The following is a 20479-nucleotide window of genomic DNA, read 5'->3' as shown; positions in this document are numbered from 1 at the left end:
AATTATGACTCAGTTTTCAATTTTGGTTTATCTGTTATGACTTAGTATTTCATAATGGCGATTTTAATCTCATAATTAGTAGATAATTTCTAATTATGACATAAAATACAATTATGAGATAAAAAGTTGATATAATGAAGTAAAAATTGAAATCAACAAAATAGAAAGTATGAGTCGTAATCAAAATGACTTTTTATGTTGTCATTTCAGATTTTTAGCTCAGAGATATAACTCAATTTTCAGTTTTGGTTTATCTGTTATGATTTAGTATCTGATAATGGCGTTTTTAATCTCATAATTAGTAGAGAAATTCGAATTATGGCATAATAAAATACAATTATGAGATAAAAAAAAGTTGATATAATAAAGTAAAAGTTGAAATCAACAAAACTGAAAGTATGAGAAAGTATGAGTCATAATCAAAATGACTTTTTGTGTTGTAATTTCATGTTTTTAGCTCATAATTATGACTCAGTTTTCAATTTTGGTTTATCTGCTATGACTTAGTATCTGATAATGGCGTTTTTAATCTCATAATTAGTAGATAAATTCTAATTATGACATACTAAAATACAATTATGAGATGAAAAGTTGATATAATGAAGTAAAAGTTGAAAATAACAACTGAAAGTATGTAAAAGTATAAGTCATAATCAAAATGACTTTTTATGTTGTAATTTCAGGGTTTTAGCTCATAAATATAACTCAATTTTTAATTTTGGAACTATGTATCTCATTATGACGCATTTTTATTTCATAATTAAGAATTTTAAGACTTAACTATACTTTATATGATTTAAATGATGATGTTGCAGAAATGAGCATTCATCTGGTATTTTTGGTAATATCTGACATCTTTTTAATGATTTTACATCAATCTTATATCTCTTCAAGCTCACGTTTCACATACTCATGACATGTGATGTATTCCTGTAGCATATGTGATTATGTAAAACACGCATCCCCACTATATATGTGCATGCATTCATAAATGCACGCCTGCACGTGTACTTGTTTTGATTTTGAAGTTCACTCAAGCTGCCTTGACATATGACCTTCTTATTGCAAAACTGCTAAAAGAACAAATCAAACATGATGCATGTTTTCTATGTTTGATCCCATGTGCATTTCTATAGCATTGGTGGTTGATCTGTGGTTTGCTTAAGATTTGCTTAATTTACATTTTACAGCCTGTGGCCACATACTTTTTCAGTTGAATTCCCCCTCATACATACTGTGGTGTGGCAACATCAGTTCTCTGAATCTGAACCTCAGAAAATCAGCTTAAACAAGCCTGTCATTGCACTTAAAAACATGTACATTAAGTTGCATGGGCATGTTCAGTGCACAATTTAGATTTGAAAGAATGAAAATACTACCTGGAATCACCAGGTGGCATCACTGGGTAGAAGTTTCTAATTAAATTATAAGCAGTAGACTCAACTAACTGTTACTACTTGCATTTTCACATACCAGTCATTGCATATGAGTGCTTTTGAGTGCATATATTTCTTAAATATGTAAGTATGTTCTGTTTGGTTATATTTCTACTACTTTTTTTTTTTTTTTTATCTGTTTGCACTCATACTCATGGCCCACGGGCACTACAGAATACTAAACCAAACATTCAGAGGCCATAAAAGACACTTTAGCTGCACTTAAAAATCTCTAAATTACAAAATATGAATTCAAGAGTCATTTGACAACCCTTTGAAGATTTTAGCATGTAATGAATATGAAAATGCTAATTTATTTGTTCTTGCTGCTGCAAAGCAAGCACAGGAACTTGCTACTGCCAATATATATGCTTATACACGGCTGTGTATATTTAAGACATGCTGCTGCTGCACAAAAAGCATATATAATAACCCGTAGCAGATCTATACAGGTGGAGCTGGGGAGGTGAAGGGTTTCTTAAGTGAATGCTAACGAGCCATTTACATAAAGCAGCAAGCTCATTGGCTGCGTATGCAACATGAACCAATCAGCTAGTGCCAAGTAGGTTAACACTGGGAATATCATCATCCTGCGCCATACAGAGTTTCGTGACAGAACGTGGCATTTTATATGTTATTCAAATTGAAGACAAAAGACATTTTCTAGTTGTTAACTATATTATTGGGTCTTGTTCATACTGTAATAAGAACTTCATACATCCACTAAAAATCACGTTGGACCCAGCTGATTGTAAGTATAAAAATGACTCAGAAGTGAAATCACAATATTAGCATTCTAATAACTGTTAACTGGAAAAGTGGAAACTAGTGAAACTATTTGTGGTCGAACTGGCTAGTGGTTTTAATTTTAAAAGTGTGGTTACACTATAAGATACTGATCTGTCATTAATAAATAACTATGCAGGTACAAATGAGTAACTAGAATTCTAGTAACTACTATTAACTACCAAGAAACTGATTAACGTATCAAAAAGTCATTTTTGATTCACTGAAAGTGAGCACATGCAATGGTTAAATAAGCTTTGCATTGATATGGTTCATTAGGATAGGACAATATTTGGCCAAGATATAACTTTTTGAAAATCTGGCTGAGAAAATAACCTTTAAAGTTGTCCAAATGAAGTTCTTGATATATTTGTGGTAGGAAATTTACAAAATATCTTCATGGAACATGATCTTTACTTAATATCCTTATGATTTTTGGCTTAAAAGTGAAAAAACTGATCATTTTGACCCAAACAATGTATTTTTGGCATTGCTACTTAAGACTGGTTTTGTGTTCCAGGGTCATATTTATTATTCATATTTTATCATCAGTTAGTGATGTCACTAAAACCACCGGCCAATTGGACTACATATACTTTCCACAATGATTTACAAGGGGGCATTTCTGGGACTATGACACAAAATAGACACCCGCGCCCAATTGTTACCATCCGCATGTCAAGATAAATTGAAACTGTGTCACTCCGAGGTTTTACCAAGTCATTTAACTCTATCTAGCGGAGTATATGATCCTGTTCGCGTACGTTTTTAAAAACGTAAGTCAAATGTACGTCAAAGACAACGAAAACATGAGCGAACAGAATTTGGTCGAGGGTCTTCCAGTCTCCTCTCCTTATTGGAAAAGAGAATGATTCAGCTGTATTGCTGACTGAGTCACTGAGTCAATGACCTAACTGCTTCCTCCGTGGCCTCTCTATCTGCGTAGCAGCTTAACTGTGAGTTTCCAGTGAGCTTGCTGTGGTCAGGTGCTCATTTAGCGCTGCTGCTGCTTCTGAGCACTGGAGTCAAAATTCACCCGATTTCTCACTCACACTTTTTTTTCCTCTTTTGTGAGGAGGATTTGAGGTGGCAATTTCAACTTTACAATTATTTATGTAAGCATTTATGGTGAACTGAGGTTTACGATGAAGTTACTACGGAAACAGAATATTTCCATTCTGTGTATGCAAATTAAGTAGAGCATGGTAAAGGGTTGATATGTATATGATTCTTATAATGTTTAATATGCACTTGTTTTTCTTTATTAAAAGGATACTTCACCCAGAAATTTTGTTGTCATTTACTCACTCTACACTTGTTCCAAATGTCTTTTTTTTTTTTCTGCTGAACGTTGAAGAAAGTTTGTAACCAAATAGTTGATGGTAGCCATTGACTTCTATAGTATGGAGAAAAAATACTATGGAAGTCACTGGGTACCAGCGACTTGAAAGTAAGTAAATATTGACAGAATTTTCTTTTTTAGGTGAACAATTGGTGATCTACCAAGATTTGTCTCATGTATGTGCTTTGAATTAAGATATTTTGAAGTAGGCTGGTAACAAAATAGTTGACGGTAGCCATTGACTTTTATAGTATGGAAAAAAATACTACGGAAGTCATTGGGTACCAGCAACTTGAGGGTAAGTAAATAATGACAGAATTTTCTTTTTTTAGGTGAACAATTGGTGATCTACCCTCATCTGTCTCATATATATGCTTTGAATTAAGATATTTTGAAGTAGATTGGTAACAAAATAGTTGATGGTAGCCATTGGCTTCTATAGTATGGAAAAAAAATACTATGGAAGTCAGTGGGTACCAGCAACTTGAGGGTGTAAATGATGACAGAATTTTCTTTTTTGGGTAAACAATTGGTGATCTATCAAGATCTGTCTCATATATATACTTTAAAGAAAATATTTGGAAGAAAGTTGGTAACCAGATAGTTGACGGTAGCCACTGGCTTTAGTATGGAGAGAAAAAAAACTATGGAAGTCAGTGGGTACCAGCAGCTTGAGGGTGAGTAAATGACAGAATTTTCTTTTTTTGGGTGAACAACTGGTGATCTACTAAGATCTGTCTCATTATATACCTTTTAATAAAGATATTTTGAAGAACGTTGGTAACCAAATAGATGACAGTAGCCACTGGTTTCCATAGTATGGAAAAAATACTATAGAAGTCAATGGGTACCAGCAACCTAAGGGTAAGTAAATGATGACAGAATTTTCTTTTTTGGGTGAACAATTGGTTATCTACCAAGATCTGTCTCATATATATACTTTCCAAGAAGATATTCTGAAGAAAGTTGGTAACCAAATAGTCTACGGTAGCTATTGTCTTCTAAAGTAGGGGAAAAAAATACTATGGAGATCAGTGGGTACCAGCAACTTGAGGGTGAGTAAATGATGACAAAATTTCCTTTTGGGGGAGAGCAATTGGTCACCTACCAATGTCTCATCTATACTCTTAAAGACGACATTCTGAAGAAAGTTGGGGAAAAAAAAACTACAGAAGTCAGTGGGTACCAGCAACCTGAGGATGTAAATGATGACGGAATTTTCTTTTTTGGGTGAACAGCTGGTGATCTACCAAGATCTGTCTGATGTATATGCTTTTAAATATTTTTCTGGTTAATATTTTCATTAAATATACTAACAATTAATTGGATTAATGTAAGTTGCGAGAATAGTATAAAATTTATCTCTGATTTCTGTTCTGTTGGAATCTGTCCAAATTTTCTCACCCTCCACTTGTTCCAAATGTTTTTTTTTTTTTTTTTAATGATGAGCACAAAAGAATATATTTTGAAGAAAGCCGGTAACTAAATAGTTGACGGTAGCCGTTGTCTTCCATAGTGTTTTTTTTTTCATACTATGGATGGCTGCTGTCGACAGTTTGGTTACCAATGTTCTTCAAAATATATATTTTTTTGTGTGTTCAAAAACTAAAAGAAATTCAGTTTCAAGTTAGAACAAGTGGATGGTGAGTAAATAATGGCAGAGTGTTCATTCAAAGCTTACAGGCTCATCTGTGCATTTATTATTGCAAAAAAAAAAAAGAAAAGAAAATAATGACTGTCATCATTTATTCACAATCATGTCATTTTAAACCCATATGCAGCTTGACCATTCTTCTAAGTACCTCTTTTCAGAATAAAGCATGAGGTTAAGTTTTCATTTTTGGGTGAACTATGTTTCAATTATTGCTTCTGACAGGCAAATGTGTTTAACTAGAAGGACTTGACAAGTTGCTGTGAGTAAAATCTAAATTTCCTAACCTCTTGAAACTCCAAGCTTGCAGTTTTGATGTAACCAGCACTTGCAGCAGTTGCTTATTGGTGTTTGTGTGGCTAAGAAAAACAATACTGAGAGAGAAAGTTGTGTTTATTTGTGTATCTAAGTGTTTGTGTGTGCAAGCACAATGCATGCCCGCGCCCTTTCGTTGCACCAGAACTGAGCATAGGTTGGGTTGTTTGGTGGCAATGTGAAAGAGACGTTTGTGGTCGCGTTTCATGGTGCTACGATTTCCAGGAACTGCAACTGCATACATTGAGTGATGGCAGAGGTTGCCATAGGATGCGAATGCAAACCTTTTATGACTAAAAAACGCTAGTCGTATCTTTCATGTGATCAAAAAAAAAAACGGTTTTAACCCTGATGAAATAACCAGCATATGCTGGTAGGTATGTTTTGATGCTGGGATGCTGGTTAGGCAGGTTCTGATGCTGGTTTAAGCTGGTCCTTAGCTGGTTTTTACTGGTCATGTTGCTGGTCAAGGACCAGCATGAACCAGCAAAGAACCAGCATAAACCAGCAAAGGACCAGCTTAAACCAGCATCAAAACCTACCTAACCAGCATGCCAGCATGCCAGCATCAAAACATACCTACCAGCATATGCTGGTTTTTTTCACCAGGGAAACATGACTGCAGCAAATATGATCGTTTGCTCTATTGTACTGCGCAATATTTTCAATAGGATTTTTTTTACAAACTTCTGAATTTGATTATAACCGAGCTAAATGTGCATATTGAATACTTTGCATGCACAGACCGTAGTGTAAAAAAAAATTCACTGCAAAATGCGCAATACCTAACTATGAGCCACTAGAGGGAGCCAATGAAAAGAAATAGTGCATCTGAGGTGCTGGAGTGTGACGTCACACCTGTTGTTCTAATATCATTTGCAGTGACATTATTAATACGTTTTAAAGACAAAGGCTGTTTGTCATATAAGACTGTAGTATACTGTCAGCTTTATGATAGGATTGCTTTTACAAACTTACCTTTACTGTCTAGTGATAAGAGAGACTGTGCAAATAATACAGCCATGAATTGTACTTCTTTTGTGCTGAGTGTGCCCTCCATACATGCAGTGTGTTGATACTGTATTTTCCATGTGAATAGATCACATTTAGCACCCTGAACAGTAATTTGAAGCAACCTAATACTACACATGAGGTGAGACAGCTAGATCAGTGCTGTATCATTTACATTCTACAGCAGAATGCCATTGAAAAGCTTTGAAAAGGAGACAAATAACAAAAGCAACCTCTTAGTTTTCTTTTAAGTTTATTCAGTTGCAAGGTTCATAGACAATATTACATCACATGCAGCAATGTACATTCAAATATCAAATTCAAATATGGCTAGTCTTGTTAATTTATGACACTGATAAAGAATATTTGCTAAAGGCCTACAGTTAATGTCTAATCATAACTTAATACAATAAATATTATATCTTTTAGATTAAACTGCTCAAATGAATTACAAATATAAACAAAATACGAATAAAAATAAATTATGGTTTTGAAATTTAACATGTGCATACACAACAAAAAACAATAAATATGCCTTCAGGTATTCTATATTACTCTGCTGTTTGAACTACAATGCATTTTATAGTAATAAGCATAAATATTTTTCTACACATTGCCAAGTTACTAAAATGTTGACGCAAAAGATCAGTAATCATGGCATGTGGGATCTATCTGCTATGTAAAAATTGCCAAAGCTTCCCTGAGATTTATTAAATTAAACTAGACTTGTTCTATGAAAAGTGAGGTCAATCACAGGATGTGACTTGATGTTTTGGTATAGTCTGGAAGTCAGACACTTCTTTGAAAGCGGTCTGTTGATCACTAATAGAGGAAGTGATAGTGTTTTTTTTTTTTTATATGACTCAAGCCATTGTGATTTTTATGGTATTTGTGTTCATATAAACCTGGTTCCTCGACTGTAGGATGTGTGTGTCTAAAGGTGGACGGGTGTTTAGAAATGCATTTGCCTCCCTGCTGAATCCTGATTCCCTCCACCAGTGTGGAGAGCTAGTGAATCTCATGCGTTCTCCTTTTATCCATGGCGCTACTGATCCAGGATAAAACGTTGCGAAATTCGCTCTGTGCTTTGAAGAGACCCTTTGGCTGCAGCTGTGTATGAAAAACAAACAGGGTTACTCATAAATCATATTGCACCTGACATCTCATGGGCATAAAAAATAGATGATAAGCTGCTGGTTCAGTGTTGAGTAGTCGGATAAGGAAAAGGGAAAATCCAGTTAACTAATAAGCATTGCAATGTTTGCAGATATGCAAATACATGTTAATCATTTTTTTTAAAAAATTATATAAATGAATAAATAAATATTTCTGGAGTCACTCTACATGAGGTTTTACAACCTGAACTAATATTGTCTAGTCATAAAAAGATCAAATTATCAGTTATTTTAAACAAATTATTCATCTTGACAGTAATGACGGTCTAAGGGATTCATCTCCATATCACTATATGTGTGAATTGTATTTTTAATGTTTTTTTTTTTTAGATAAAATAAAGAAAAATGAGCATCACATCACATCATTTACCCCCCCTCTCTCACAATATTCATCATCTAACTTATATTTATGATCATTTTGAGATGCTTAACATTGGCTGATACTGTGCCCACTTGGCCAATCTACCAAAAGCTGTGCATTTTGACTAGGTATTGAAAAAAATGTAACTTAATTAAGTTTTGATGTTATAATCTCCATCACTTTAACTGAAATGTATTATCCAGCCACTGACATTGACCAAGTTAACCAAATAAAGCAGAGGCTGCAGACAGATAATCTAAATGAATATCTCTTACCGTCTTAAACGTGTCCTCGATTGTTTTAAGATTCTCTCTTGCGCAGAGTGACAGAGTTTGTTTGCCTTTAGTCTCCTGTTTTGTAGAGAAATAAATTAGTTAAAAAATAAACATGTTTGTCTGTATAAGGCAACATACAGTGAATCATCTGTTGCTGCTTCCCACCATTAACTTTCAGTTTCAATAACTTATATTTACTGTACAAAGTGGTAGTTTTTAATGATGTCTTACACAGATCTCCACCATGTCCTTAAGCCTTGCGAAGGAATCCGTAAACATTTTTAGATGTTGATGAGTGTTGTTCTTCCACAGCTTCTGGAAGACGTGTTCATCATAGATTTCTAGGATGCGTTTGAAGTCAGCAACATTTAGTTTCTGTAAGGAGTAGGCAGATGAGTTTATTTTATTTTGCCAGAAAGATCAAGGCCAACAGATATTTGTTACTCTTAATGACAGATGTGAAAAAATAAAAGGGGAGACCGGGGCTAGTTGTCACAAAGGCACAAAGAGTCAGAAGTGAGGTTGTCACATTTGTAATACTATATATTAATTATTCATTTATTAAGTTATTGATTGCTGTTGGCTTGATGATTTCACGTTTCAGTATTCATTTTTTTCTGTTTCATAATTAAGTACAGTTTTACTTTTAGGTTCTCATTGTGATGTACATGTAGTGTGACAACATGCCCCACAAAAATTTTACAATTTTACATATATATATATCATCTATCTATCTATTTATGATCACAGATATATATATATATATATATATATATATGTATATGTACTGTAATTTGAATGGTATTAAATACATTTTTAGATAAACAAACATTCAACACTGGCTGGTATTTCAATAAATTGTACAATATATATATATACATATAGATATAAATATAAATATGCATATATCTATCTATATATCTATCTATATATCTGTCTATATATATATATATATATATATGCATTTAATGGTTTAAAATTATTTTTTAGAAAAAAAAATGTTCATCATCTACCTCTATCTATCTATCTATCTATCTATCTATCTATTTATGATCACTGAGATATATATATCTATATCTATCTATCTATCTGTCTATGAACTGTAATTTTAATGGTTTTAAATACAATTTTAGATAAACATTCAACATTGGCTGATATTTCAATAAATTGTACTATATATATATATATATATATAGATAGATAGATAGATAGATAGATAGATAGATAGATATAGATATAAATATATGCATATATATATATAAATATATATATGCATACATACATACAAGTGAACTGTACTTTTACTTTTAATAACAAAGAAATGTTCATCTACCTCTATCTATCTATCTATCTATCTATCTATCTATCATCTATCTATCTATTTATGATCACTGATATATATATATATACACACACATACACACAATTTATATATATATATATATATATATATGCACAAAAAATATTTTTTATAATATTTTTGAAAATAGTTAAAAATGGACTCATCTGTTTTTGCAGATTGCATTTTTAACTATTTTCAAAAATAATGTTTTTCCATTGTGCATTCCAAATAATCTTAATCAAACTGCAGCTAACTAACACAATAAAATATGATAACATAAAAAAACACAATTTTTGAAAATTAAAAGGTTTCTGCAAATCTGTTTCTGCAAATAAACAAAAAAAGCATAATTGTTATCTTACCCTGGAGCACCTTTTTGATAGCTTTCCTAAAATTCGCTGGAAAGGTTCGTCGTCCCTCTGCAACAAGACAAGAATTTGTTATGCATGTCACCTTATTAAACTTGCATATTATAATCGGAGTCCACGTATAATTTTGGATACTTACAGGTAGAGATTTCTGAATGTGTTCTGAAGTCTCCATCATGTCTTTGATCATAGTTAGAGGGATATGCCTGCTCAAGCACTCTTCCTGCTTGTGGCCTTGAGAGCAGCACAGGGCAGCGCAGAGGGCGAGCAAGGTTACAATCCGCATCCTAGCTGAGTTTCAGAAAGGGTTGACAGGTATCGTACAGTCTGTACAGTAGCTCAGTGTGCTTGAAACAACCACTGACAATCATAGCTTTTATAGCTCCATCCCTTGTCAAAAAAAAAAATTCCCACACTTGTGACGGAGTTTCTTTTTAACCTCATATGCTGAGGATTGCATACAGACTAGGCCCTCATTTTTCCTTGTGGGTTCAGTCACCTGTTGGCCTATGTGGTTTTGTATTCTAGAGACGAAAGCATTGTGCATATTGATTACTGGACGATGAAATCTAGGTTGCGAAAGCGCAAAATGTGTTGCAATGCATTCAAACCTACAGTGTTTCCTTTGATGTGAATACAGAACTGCGGCTTGAGCTATTTAGCTATTGGAAAAATTCTTTTTTTAAACCATACAGAATGTTAAAATGATGATGTCAGTGTTATAAAATAAAATATTTTTAGTTTCTTTTTTTTTAAAATAATAATAAAATATTATAGATTAAGTACACAACATTATCTAGTACACATACTTTCAATTTGGACGTTGGACAAACCTAGACTATTTGAAGGCCACAAAAAATCCAGTTATTCATTGTTTTAGAAACTAAAATGATTTTAAACGCATTATATGCATTCATCTCAAGTCTCGAACAAAAAGTTAAATATATGTAAAAAATCGTTTCTCAAGTCGCCCTGCAAATTTAGAGCAGAGGTTACTAATAACTTACATGATCGATGACATTTACCGAAACATGTTTTACTATAACAAAGTATAACCCCCTCATCCAAAGGACTTAACCACCTCAAACCAGGTCAGCACCTACAACACTCAGCAAAGAACTTAACCTGACCCAGAAAAGTGTTCTCAAGAGCTGCCACAGTATAAAAAATACCTATCAAAGATGAACCGTTACAATGAACATTTGAGTCAGAAGGTGCGAGAGGAAGTTCAATGTTCAACATGCGTTTATTGAAAGACCACTAGTTTGATCAAGTCTGCTAGACCTAATTTAACTTGACTCAGCTGAACCAAGTCATGCTGACTCAGCATAAATAAAAGGTTAAAAAAAAGCTTTCCAATATCACTTGTGGCAATACTGGGATGGCATTTTCAACCATAAGATCTGATAGTATCAGAGGTGAAAGCTAAAAATACCCTGGCTGGTTAAACAATTCACATTGCATGCTACTGTATATAGTGTTATTTTTGGGAACTTTCACTTTTGTCTGTATGTGTGTCTTACACAATGCACACAAGGAAACATGAACCTGAAAATTCCCAAGCCTTTCATTATCCTGTGCATTCCACCATTTTTTGTGAGTTTACCTCCGTGACAATTCACAATTGTTTTCTCTAAGGAGGTATTACTGACTGTGGTGGATTGTCCAACAGTAGGACACTTCCTGGGAATTTTACAGCACCTCAGATGTACTGAATGGAGGATAGTACATAGGTGTGGGAATGGATTTTTTGGCATGTGCTGAAGCAGTTATATACATTGTGTGCATGCAAAGTGGGAATTGTTTAGACATATGACCATTAAAATGTGTGTATGTATTATGCTAGAAATATTACAAATCATGGTCAGTTAGAAATTGCTACTTCATTTTTTAATAATAAATAGCTACTATTGGCAGGTGCTAGTAGCTGACTGAAAATTATGTACAGTATACATAATATCAAAAGTTACCCTTTTTTATTAATGTATGTAACTGTTCATCACAATTCTTGCACTATTTTTTAAATTTTGAATGCACACGTCCGTTTGTGTTTTGTATTGTTTTATTCTAATTAAAAACTGCTTGACCATTTAATCTTTGTTCAAACTTGTTCCTCCTGTGGTATGTTCACATTTGTTACCTTGAAAATGTTATATACACAATATTGACAAAAGATTTGGCACACCTGACCATTACACCAATATCGCATTCTAAATACATAGACATTAATATGGAGTTGGTCCCTCTTTTGGAGCTATAAAAGCTTCCACTCTTCCACTCTCAAGTCTTTATGAGCCTTGCTAGAATAGAAAAGGGTATAGCTCAAACTGTTCCCAAGTTGGAAGCATAGCATTGTCCAACTAATGCTGTCTACACTGGATTTATGACATACTGACACAAAATCCAAAATTATTTGCAAGAGTCGCTTTGTCATGTCCAGTGTAGACAGCCTCAACTGTCGCATCCAACCCCTGAAGAACATCCCCATACCATTATTCCTCCTCCACCAAACTTTAGAGTTGGCACAGTGCAGTCATGCAGGTAACATTTTCCTGGCATCTGCCAAATCAGAAAGCCAAATAGAGTAGTGTGGTTCTTCACTGCACAGAACAGGTTTCCAGTAGCGGTGTGTTTTACACCACTCTATCCAATGCTTATGTAAGTAAACCTCACTCCCCTGATCTCTAGAGTTGTGCTAGCAACTGTTTCGAGTCCCGCTTAGAGTTGGGTGGTTAGGACTGGAGGGGATACATTAGTGTTGTGACCATGATGGAAGTGTGGTTTAGGGGGGGTGAGTGTAGCGGAGGCCAGCTGATAAGTGTCCAGTGGTAAACCTCACTCCCCTGATTTCAAGAGTCGCACTAGCGACTGCCACTAGAGGCTGTGGTCTTTAGCGTCCTTGTTGGTGTGCCCACCTCCCATGCCATGTTTCGGGTTTGAGTCCCACTCAAAGCAGGGTGGTTTTGACCGGAAGACATACATTAGTGCCGTGAACCAGAAGAGAGTGAGATTTAGGGGGATGACTGTAACTGTAGCTGTTAAGTGCTGCGCAAGTAAACCTCACTCCCCTGATCTCAAGAATCACTCTAGCGACTGCGGTCTTTAACGCCCTTGTTAATGCGCCTGCCTCCCATGCCGGTTCGAGTCCCTCTCAGAGTGGGCTGGTTAGGACTGGAGCTGGTGCTGTGACCTGGAATGAAGTGAGGTTTAGGAGGGTGAGTGTAATGGAGGCCAGCTGATAAGTGTCCAGTGGTAAACCTCACTCCCCTAATCTCAAGAGTTGCACTAGCGAATGCCGTCCTTGTTAGTGCACCTGCCTCCCACGCCAACAACCTTGTTTTGAGTCCTGCTCGGAGTGGGATGGAAAGGACCAGGAGGGCGTTATATTGATGCCATGACCCGGATGGGAGGGAAGGTTTAGAGGGGTTAGCGTGACAGAGGCCAGCTGATAAGTGTCCAGTTGTAAACCTCACTCCTCTGATCTCAAGAGTTGCACTAGCGACTGCCGTCCACGTTAGTGCACCTGCCTCCGATACCAACAGCCTGGTTTTGAGTCCTGCCCGGAGCTGGCGGAAAGGACCGGGAGGGCGTTACATTGATGCCGTGGTCCGGATGGGAGAGAAGGTTTAGAGGGGTTAGTCTGAGGCCAGCTAATAATCTCCAGTGGTAAACCTCACTCTGATCTTAAGAGTCGCACTAGCAACTGCCACTAGAGGCTGTGATCTTTAACGTCTTTGTTAACGTCCCCTCCCATGCTGGTGACCCAGGTTCAAGTCACACTCAGAGTGTTATGGTTAAGACCAGAGGGCTTATGTTGGTGCTGTGACCCGGATGGGAGTGAGGTTTAGGGGGGTGAAAGTAACGGAAGCCAGCTGATAAGTGGCCAGTGGTAAACCGCACTCCTCTGATCTTAAGATTCGCACTAGCGACTGCCACTAGAGGCTGTGATCTTTGTCCTCGTTAGCTAGCCGGCCTCCCATACTGGTGACCCGGGTTCGAGTCACACTCAGAGTGGGATGGTTAGGACCAGAGGGATTGCACTGGTGCCGTGACCCGGATGGGAGTTAGATTAAGGGGATAAGTGTAATGGAAGCCAGCTGATAAGTGTCCAGTGGTAAACCTCACTCCCCTGATCTCTAGAGTCGCACTATTGACTGCCACTAGAGGCTGCGGTCTTTAACGTCCTTGTTAACGTCCCCTCCCATGCTGGTGACCCAGGTTCAAGTCACACTCAGAGTGTTATGGTTAAGACCAGAGGGGTTATGTTGCTTCTGTGACCTGGATGGAAGTGAGGTTTAGAGGGATGAATGTAATGGAAGCCAGCTGATAAGTGTCCAGTGGTAAACCTCACTCCCCTGATCTCTAGAGTCGCACTAGCGACTGCCACTAGAGGCTGTGATCTTTAACGTCTTTGTTAACGTCCCTTCCCATGCTGGTGACCCAGGTTCAAGTCACACTCAGAGTGTTATGGTTAAGACCAGAGGGGTTATGTTGCTTCTGTGACCCGGATGGAAGTGAGGTTTAGAGGGATGAATGTAATGGAAGCCAGCTGATAAGTGTCCAGTGGTAAACCTAACTCTCCTGATCTCAAGAGTCGCACTAGCGACTGCCGCTAAAGGTTGCGGCCTTTAACGTCTTTGTTAGCGAGCCGACTCCCATGCCGGTGACTAGGGTTCAAGTCACAATCAGAGTGGGATGGTTAGGACCAGAAGGGTTACACTGGTGCTGCGACCCACACTGTGTCCCACCGAAATGGGATGGAGTGAGGTAAGCAACTGCCGTCCTTGTTAGCGCACCCGCCTCCTATGCTGGCAAACCAAGTTTAAGTCCCACTCTGTGGTTACACTTGGCATTGCACTTGGTGATGTGAAGCTTGCATACAGTTGCTTGGCCATGGAAAACCATTCCATGAAGCTCCCGCCACACAGTTTTTGTGATAGTATTAATACCAGAGGAAGTTCGGAAATCTTCAGCTGTGTAATCACCAGGGTATTAGCAACTTTAATACATCATGTGCCAATGTTAGTACAAGACCAGTATTGGTCTCCAGTTTTGGTTTTTTTGACAGATTTTTTTTTTTTTTTTTTTTTTTTTTTTTTGTAGATACAATTGCAAAAAAAAAGTACTAGTATGAGATGTTGTTTTTATATAATAATATTTATAATTAAGCAACAGCCTATCACAGTCATGACTTGGTGTCCCTTCCCTGGTCTTTGTCTTGGTCTGAACCCCTTAAACTCTTGGTCTTGTTTTGGTGGTCTTGACTACAACACTACCATGTGCCTCAGCACTCAGTGACTTTAAGTGGTCTTAACAACCTACATCCTCTGGGATTAATAACTGTAAGAAATTATAGGTGTGAGTCTCAAAATGTTCTGTTCACACAGCATCTTACAATGGAAGCTTGAATACAGTCTGTATGAATGTCCAACCTAAGTCAATCCATATTCTATTTGTGATACACAACTCATGAGTCTTTCTAAGTGAGTGGTTCTCAATTCCAGTCCTCAGGATCCCAGGTTCTGCACATTTTGTATGTATCTCTTATCTCTTCATGCGTTTGTTCCATTAACAGGGGATTAAAGTGCGCGAGACGTGAATTTGAATTGTACTTATTTACAAAGATATATTATGTCACTTCTCCAAGTTTCGTCTGTGTTTGAAGATGCTGCAGGCTGTGGCGTAGCGCAAATCCGTGAATGAATGCTCAGAAGTGAAGTAAACTTCAACAGATTTCCCGTGCTCAGCGAGTAGGGAACAATGAACACCATGTAGGGACCATGTCAAACTGAACACAGTTCATGTATGAAACTGTCTTCTAATGATGATCTAAGAGAAAGAGAAAGAGAAAGAGAGACATGCAATATGCATGTCACGAGTACTGGAATTGAGGGCCGCTGATCTAGGTTATCGAAACCACACATAAAAACCTACAAGAGGCTAGATGCGTACATGTAAAGCGGACTGACGCACACTGTATGACGTGACTGACAAGTAGTTGTCCAGAACAGTTCTGTTCCAAACAGGGTATCCCATCAGTTAATGGACCCCATTGAATTCCTGAAAATATCTTCTGTGTTCGGCAGAAGAAAGTTCATGCATGCAACTTGAAATCGAAGAAATTATGATTTTCAGATGAATTTTCCCTTTGATGCAATTACGTCAGTTTTGGGCATTACACGTCGCTATATGTAGGCGGAGTCGACTTACAAGGCGGACCCGCTTCTTCACGACACCAAAATTTTAAGTCACATCGATACATTTCAATTTCAGTCATTTGAATTGGAAAAATTTAAAGGCGTTTGTCTTAGGTGCCGACAGCAACCCGTCATATGTTATTGCAATAATATGTCAAATAGTATTTTACATATGTTTAAAATCAAATAATTGATCTCATTGATATTGTTATCCAGTCTTGCTCACTAGGGGGGGTTTCAAAACACCCTATAAGGTACCTATGAGGAAGATAGTATAGTTAAACTATCACTGTATGGGATTGGGTTGTTCCGATTAACCCTTTATGATGTTAATACAAACGTTGTACATGCATGTTGTGCTTGAAATAATCAGAAGCAAGTTTAAGAGAAATAAAATCTTGATTTTATTTTAAAACAAACGTACATATCTCTTGCATGGGGAAAGGTAAATTAAATTAAAATTGCAAAATACATTAATAGTTTTTATTAAAAATGCTTTTACAATGCATTTACTTTATAGTGATCTGCCTTGGGATGTTTAGCCCAAGTCAGTCACCACAGCAGCCACAAGTGTGACCTTACAACACATAGCATGAAAGCCCAGTTTCCATGCCATTCATACAAATCTAAATAGCATACAATAAATATCTAAAATAAATAAGTATCCTTAATAAATAATGCTTTGAATATTAAAAAAAAAATAGATGGCAATACTGCGTTGGAGAGCTCAGAGTCACATTTTTGCACTGCAGGATTCAAAGAGGTAGTGGAAGAGAATAATCGTCTCCCCGACTGCTTTGTTACGAGTTTTCTGAAGAACAAAAACAAAGGGTGTTAAATGCATGCAGACGAACACGTTTAATATTGATGTAACACAGTAGAAGTACAAACTTACCTCATATTCCTGTGCACTGGCAGTTTTATAGTTCGTCTCGAATTCCTTAACACGTGCATGGTCTGCAAAATCGGTACTTTCCTGTAAAAACATAAGAACTTTTAAGTACAAAGCACACAACAGCTAGTCAGCTGGTTGAAATGATCAAACAGTTTTCAAACACTTACGCAGTGTGGCTTCAAAACGTGAGCGATCCTCTGCAGGTCAGACCTCACAAAACGAATGTGGGGGTATTTTTTATCAACCTGCTCATCTGCGTGCAAGATGTGCTTTAGATAGTAATTCAGGATCATGGCGTTGACACAGCAAGAATTCTCCTCCTGGAACAGAGATGATCATAATGCAAAACATTAGTTTAATGCCACACTGCTAAGTACTTACACAACTGTACACTTACTACCACTATTTCAGTCTTCAAAAACGGTGCCATTTCTTTGCAATAAATTGAAGTTTACTGGCAATTTCAATTGGTTTCACAACCAATTTTGAATGATCTTGTTATTGCTAACTTATAGACATACTATAGTATGTATTACTGTCAAAACTTTATAGTGAATAAATGGTGACTATGCGTAATACATGTAATGAGTAAGAAGTAACGGCTAAATGAATACATACATATTCCAAAAGTTGACTCAACAAGAATCAAACAGATAGAAATACTGATCCCTATTGGAAAAACTACTTATCAAGTCAAAACAGAAAATATATACTCATAAAAAGAGATAAAACTGTCAATTTAGGTACTAATATATAGTAAGGTACCACCACATAGCCTTTGAACCTTCAGTCTGAGAGTATTACCATCTAAGTTATGATTTAAATAACATACTTTTAGCATAACCTCGGAGATCACTGGAAGAAGTCTTGTTTCGTGGTCTGTATCTTCCATCTGTGCCTGTGAGGAGTTAATAGACATAAACGTTATACACTGCATTTGTAATAAACAAAATGACATATTTATAAAATCGTTGACCTCCCATGTATGTAGAATATACTTGCAGCTGAATCACTGAAACGTACATGTTTAGTCATCAAGAAGAGGTCGTTCCAGGTGACGGAGCTGTCTAAAGGTTTGGGACGCGGGCGTTTGATGTGCATCGCCTGGCCGTGCAGAAAGCAGCAGCACATCAGAGCAAGCAGAGTTAGGAACTTCATCGTGTGGATTCAGTGATGTTTCTTCTTGTGTAGACTGTTGTTCCTCGCAGACGAGATTTGGAGTGCATGTTGTGACTCTAGAGCTTTTATATTCTCCTGCTTTGTCCCAGTTGTCACCGCTACGTCACTGTGGTATCGTCTCTTTACCTTTGGCGTAATCCCCCAACCTCTGCACCTGAGTTTATCAGGTCAAGCGGATCTCTGAGTAAATGCGTGCATGCTTCATATTCGCTGACTGTTATGATTGAATCGGAAATTCGCACCGCATATTGTCTGACAGAAATAAAGCTGCCAATAATTACTGCAATAAGGACATGCAACTGCTGAAGTGGTCTGAAGTGGACAGAGTAGCTACTTCCTGTGAATTTCCCGCATCGGTGAATATTATTAATTAAGAGGCGCTACAAAAATAACGCCTTTATTATGTCGTTCTTTCCATTTAACGCTGCTAGGAGACCTCGCAATTACCCTTTTCCTGATCAGCATGTTCGTATGTGTTTGAAAGCTGTAGCCGACAGGAAAAATATTACATCATAAACCAAATAGTGCTGTTAAAAACTCTGTTTCAGGATATGTTTGAGGAAGCTGTCGACGCCTGGGACGAACACAATAAGGAAGGATCACCAAACGCGTTTGATTGCATTCGTTACGTCAAACTAGATAATACATCTTGACGAAATTGACACAAAACGTCCGTATAATTACGAATTTATTGAAGCTGTATAATTTACTGACGTAATATACCTCAAGAATCGCACTGTGGCAAATTTCTAAAAAAGTTCTGTTAACACTTTTTGTGATTTATCACAAAAAAAAGTTCAAAAATAATCAAATGGTTAAAATTCTTGAATAAAAAAAAACAATAGAAGCCATACCCCTGCTGAAAAGAAAACAATATCCTGTTGCATCATGGAGACGTGTATTTGACATCTGCAAGACGCATTTTTTTAGTGTTTGCTCATATGCAAATCATCTATTGGATGTTTCCTATGGGATATCAAATAGACAAGATGTTTAAGATGTTTATTATTTCGATAGACGTCTGTCAGACGTTTGTGCACAGAAGATGCTTTCCAGATCAAGTGATCTTTAACAGACATCTTGCAGACGTACATGTGCTATCACAAAATTTGTAATGGTTTTACTGGTTATAATAGGACTTGTATTGGTTTTAATGAACCCTGTGGGTTTCTACTGGTAACAGGCCGCTAAATCCTAACGGAATATGTTCCAAAACACACCAGAGAAAATCATTTTTAATGGTTTTAATGGTTAAAAGTTGACTGTAATGCTTGTTAACAGTATTTGTAGTGAAAACCAGAATTTCTGTGATGGTTTCTATTGTTTTTTTAAGTAGAGATTGTTTGTAATCTCTCTCTCTATGTATACACACCTATAAAAGCTAGTACTTTTTCTAATACTGTCTAATTCTGTACATTTTATGGACAATTTGGGGCAAGTTAGTGTAGACTTGCGGTGAGTCATGTGTTGATTCAGTAGTTGCTAGTTTTGTTGAGTTCATTCAGTGAATCATATACATCTATTTGACATCTGCATTTACATCTGCAAGACGTCCAGAGGATGTTTTCTGATCATGTCAAATAGATGTTTATTAGATGATGTTTATGATTTAGAATGTATGTAAAACTGACATCTTACAGACGTCTGTCAGATGTTTGAACACAGCAGATGTTTTCCAGATCAAGCGATTTTTAACAGACATCTTGCAGATGTATGTGCTATCTGATTCAAGCCAGTAAAAAAGTTTCAGATTCATTTCAAGAGTTATTTATTCATGAATCAGACTAAACGGGTCATGCTGTAGGCATGTTTTTGTAGGAACTACTGTTATGAAACAACTATGGTACGTCATGTCAAAAATATGTAAGTACAAGTCATGGCTAGCAATGAAATTGCTAATTGATTTTAAGAACTTGTATTTTTTTTCATGTTACACAATTTTCTGTCTAATTCTGTACATTTTATGGACAGTTTGGGGCTAGTTAGTGTAGACTTGCGGTGAGTCATATGTTGATTCAGTAGTTGCTAGTTTTGTTGAGTTCATTCAGTGAATCATATACATCTATTTGACATCTGCATTTACATCTGCAAGACGTCCAGAGGATGTTTTCGGATCATGTCAAATAGATGTTTATTAGATGATGTT

At 36.5% G+C, this 20479-nt stretch overlaps 2 protein-coding genes across 2 annotated transcripts; both read right to left on the bottom strand.

Annotated features, from left to right (window-relative positions):
- Nucleotides 1-7549: 7549 nt before the first annotated feature.
- Nucleotides 7550-10348, bottom strand: il26 (interleukin 26). Its single transcript, XM_051107182.1, has 5 exons — nt 10202-10348; nt 10057-10113; nt 8584-8727; nt 8353-8427; nt 7550-7651 (listed from the first exon to the last, which is right to left on the bottom strand). Exons 1-5 carry the CDS (start codon nt 10346-10348, stop codon nt 7550-7552), a joined length of 525 nt encoding a protein of 174 aa, XP_050963139.1.
- Nucleotides 10349-16691: 6343 nt separating this feature from the next.
- On the bottom strand, nt 16692-18947 carry il22 (interleukin 22). Its single transcript, XM_051108455.1, has 5 exons — nt 18178-18947; nt 17987-18052; nt 17322-17474; nt 17155-17235; nt 16692-17070 (listed from the first exon to the last, which is right to left on the bottom strand). The coding sequence occupies exons 1-5, from the start codon at nt 18310-18312 to the stop codon at nt 16993-16995; spliced, it is 513 nt and encodes a 170-aa protein (XP_050964412.1). The 5' UTR covers nt 18313-18947; the 3' UTR covers nt 16692-16992.
- Between the last annotated feature and the right edge of the window lie 1532 nt (nt 18948-20479).

Source organism: Labeo rohita, chromosome 4 (assembly GCF_022985175.1).
Source record: "Labeo rohita strain BAU-BD-2019 chromosome 4, IGBB_LRoh.1.0, whole genome shotgun sequence".
NCBI classification, from domain to species: domain Eukaryota; kingdom Metazoa; phylum Chordata; class Actinopteri; order Cypriniformes; family Cyprinidae; genus Labeo; species Labeo rohita.
This window is presented reverse-complemented; position numbering and strand designations above follow the sequence as displayed.